This window comes from Pundamilia nyererei, unplaced genomic scaffold (genome assembly GCF_000239375.1).
Source record: "Pundamilia nyererei isolate P.nyererei 1_Seehausen unplaced genomic scaffold, PunNye1.0 scaffold01282, whole genome shotgun sequence".
NCBI classification, from domain to species: Eukaryota; Metazoa; Chordata; class Actinopteri; order Cichliformes; family Cichlidae; genus Pundamilia; species Pundamilia nyererei.
The window spans coordinates 10661-13795 of NW_005188683.1; the positions used below are offsets into that span (position 1 = coordinate 10661).

The 3135-nt window shown below is 43.3% G+C and overlaps 1 protein-coding gene across 1 annotated transcript in view; it reads right to left on the minus strand.

Annotated features, from left to right (window-relative positions):
• Positions 1 to 437: 437 nt before the first annotated feature.
• LOC102206756 (GTPase IMAP family member 8-like) overlaps positions 438 to 3135 on the minus strand; it is a 4339-nt gene continuing 1641 nt past the window's right edge. Inside the window, exon 2 of the mRNA XM_005755357.1 lies at positions 438 to 2029. Within this exon, the coding sequence (XP_005755414.1) occupies positions 438 to 2029 (1592 nt within the window). The remainder of the gene's footprint in view (positions 2030 to 3135) is intronic.

Here is a 3135-nt window from a genome sequence, read left to right on the forward strand (position 1 = left end):
ATATGACCCTGCGAACAACTCCCCAAAGCTGGTGCTAGGAGTCCAACGGTTCACCTAAATAAAGGGCTCTTATACTTAAACAGATACAGAGTAGGTGTCCTCCCATACCATAAATCAGGAAGAGAAGGTACGACCTGTCATGACCTTAGGATGTGTGTGTATGCCAGAGCACTTTGGAACGCACACAGTCTTTGCAGATGAGACATTCTATCAATATTCAATCGATTATATACCTCTAAACATTATTGATGCTATGTTTCGAAGTACAAATGACAATCATAAAATATCACTCCAACAACTAACATGATCAATAATTAATAATTCGTTTTTATTTAATCCAATAAAAAGTAAATAAGAAAATAAAAATGAAAATAATGAGAAGGACTTGTTAATATTGTCTTGATGATGTGAATGAGCTGATGCTGAGTGAGTATTTGTCACTGTGTAGTACACGCCTGCTTCCTCACTTTAGCAGCAGTAGTACGATCCAGTGCAATTCCAGCTGCCACACCCAGTCCAGCTCCAACCAGCACTCCTACTGGACAAGCTGCAGCTCCCACAATAGCTCCAATAGCAAGCTCGGTCGCAATCGCAGTACTGACTCCAGCAGCAGCTCCAGCACCGAGTCCAGCAGCAGCTCCAGCAACAACACCAACCCAGCTGCCCTGGATAAACTTGTTTTTTCTCTCTGCTTCATATCTTGCTTCAGTGGCCATCAGCCCAGGGTTTTTCTTCTGAAGTTGTTCCATCTCTTTGGTTATAGCGCTCTCTGCCTTTTCAAACATCTTGTTGGTGTAGTAGCTTCCTCCATTTCTCTGAACCATTAGTCTGATCTTCTCCAGCAGCTCTCTGACCTGAGCAGGATCTCTGCTATTGTTGTTGTTAAAAACATGATATCCTCCTCCACACTGACGGACGAATTCACGAAGAGCTGGAGTCTTAGTGATGAATTCTTCTATGGAGACATTCAGATCAACATGTGTGAACAACACCATGGTGTAACAAACGGCTTCATCTCCAAACACCTCCTGAAGGATTCTCAGGGTTTTTTGTTCTTCGTCTATAAATATGTTTGGCTGGATCACAACCAGGAACACATGAGGACCAGGAGCAGCCAGTGAGATGCATCTATTGATCTCCGTGTTCACCTGGCCTAAGGTAAACACAGAGTGAAACAGGCCTGGAGTATCAACAACAGCCAGGGTTTGATAATCAAACAGAGCTGCTTCCTGCTGACACTCTGACGTCACTGAGGCAGGGGATGAAGCTGATGCTGTTTTAAAGGCTTTTCCTCCCAGGATGGTGTTTCCCGATGAACTCTTCCCAGCTCCAGTTTTCCCAACAACAACAATCCTGAAGTCTTTTTCAGCTTGTCTCATGGACTCCTTAGCCTCTTCGAACATCTCATTGGTGTAGCAGCTTCGTTCGTTTCCCTGAACCATAGTGCTGATCTTCCTCAGCAGCTCTCTGACCTGAGAGGGATTGTCATCATCTCGGTTGTTAAAAACATGATATCCTCCTCCACAATGATGGATGAAGTCTTGGAGAGCTAGATTTTCCCTGATGAATTGTTCTATGGTGACTCCATCATGCTCCAGGTTATCTCCACATGTGAACAAGGCCATGGTGTAGTCTGCTAAGTGTACTCCAAACATCTGCTGAAGGATTCTCACTGTTTCTCGTTGTTCGTCTGTAAATCTGTTCACACAGATCACAACCAGGAACACATGAGGACCAGGAGCAGCAAAGGAGATGATTCTCCTGATCTCTGTCTTCATTTCCTCTTCAGTTTTAACATTATCAAACAGACCGGGAGTATCGACCACAGCCAGTTTTTGACCTTCAAACTCTCCTGTTTCCTTCTGACACACTGAAGTTATCGAGCTTGAAGATGATCTAGATTCAAAAGCACCCTTTCTTCCTAAGATGGTGTTTCCTGATGCACTTTTTCCAGATCCAGTTTTTCCAACAAGCACCATCCTGAGCTCTGGTTTCTCTTTTGTATGCTTCTTTTGTGGTTCCCCTGACTCTGTTTAAAGAAATTAGAAAATTTTAACATCAGCGACTGTGTTAACATCAGCAAAACCAAATAAACAGTGTGAAAAAGTGTTTGAGCTGCTTCCTGATTTCAGATTTTTTTGTATGTTTGTCTCTGCATGAGAATCTTCTGCAGGTTTGTGCAGGATAAACAGGTTAGTTTGCTGCACTGTGTAGGGTTTAATGTAAAGAACAGTGTGTGACTGCTGCACAGTGGTTGTGGGTTCATGATCACAGTTAGCTTACATCAAGTGTAGCAGAGATTCATTGACTGAAATTCACCTTCATACCAACTTTATACCATCTAGAAATCAGACAGCATTAACAGTGCTCTGTCAGTGTAGAGGATGAAATCAACCAGGACAACTTATGAAACATTTTTTTTTACATCTGGTGTGTGCATGCACGAAGAGCAGCAGGTCAGCTGATCACAGCCTGTACACTAAGAACATCTACTCGAGTGCTCAATAGAAATTATTGAGTTTGATTCTTTTACCCACACTGAGACCTTACAGCTGATTTTAGGGTTCCTCCACCTGCCGAATCCACTTTAACCCTGTGCACATTATCCTGTTTAGACCAAAATTACTCCAAGAGTACCCCAATGACTCATCCAGGAGGACACAGAAGAACCCAGAACAACGTAAAAGACCTGCAGGGTTCACGTCTCAGCTAAGGTCATGATTCAGCAATGAGAAAGAAACTGGGCAAAAATGGCCTCCATGGCAGAGTTCAAGGAGAAAATCACTACAGACCAAAAGGAACATAAAGGCTCGTCTCAGTTTGGACAGAAAACATCTGGATGATCCCTGAGACATTTGGAGACAATGGCTGTATCCCAATTCAGGGTCTGCAGCCTTAAAGTACGCAGCCTCAACGGTCCTCAAGGGCCACGTACTTAAAGACCGCTAAGGCCGGAAGTGCAAGGCTTGTGAAATGGGACAGTCTAGCCTCCGCTGCCCAGGTTGCCTAGCAACCATGATACTAACAGCTGGAAACGTTTCATACAGCTTTGTTTGACAGAAATGAAGGAGAAAATCTTTTGTTCATTTGTTTGTTTGTTTCTACATGAGCTTTGATCATTCTCTGTAAGATTAA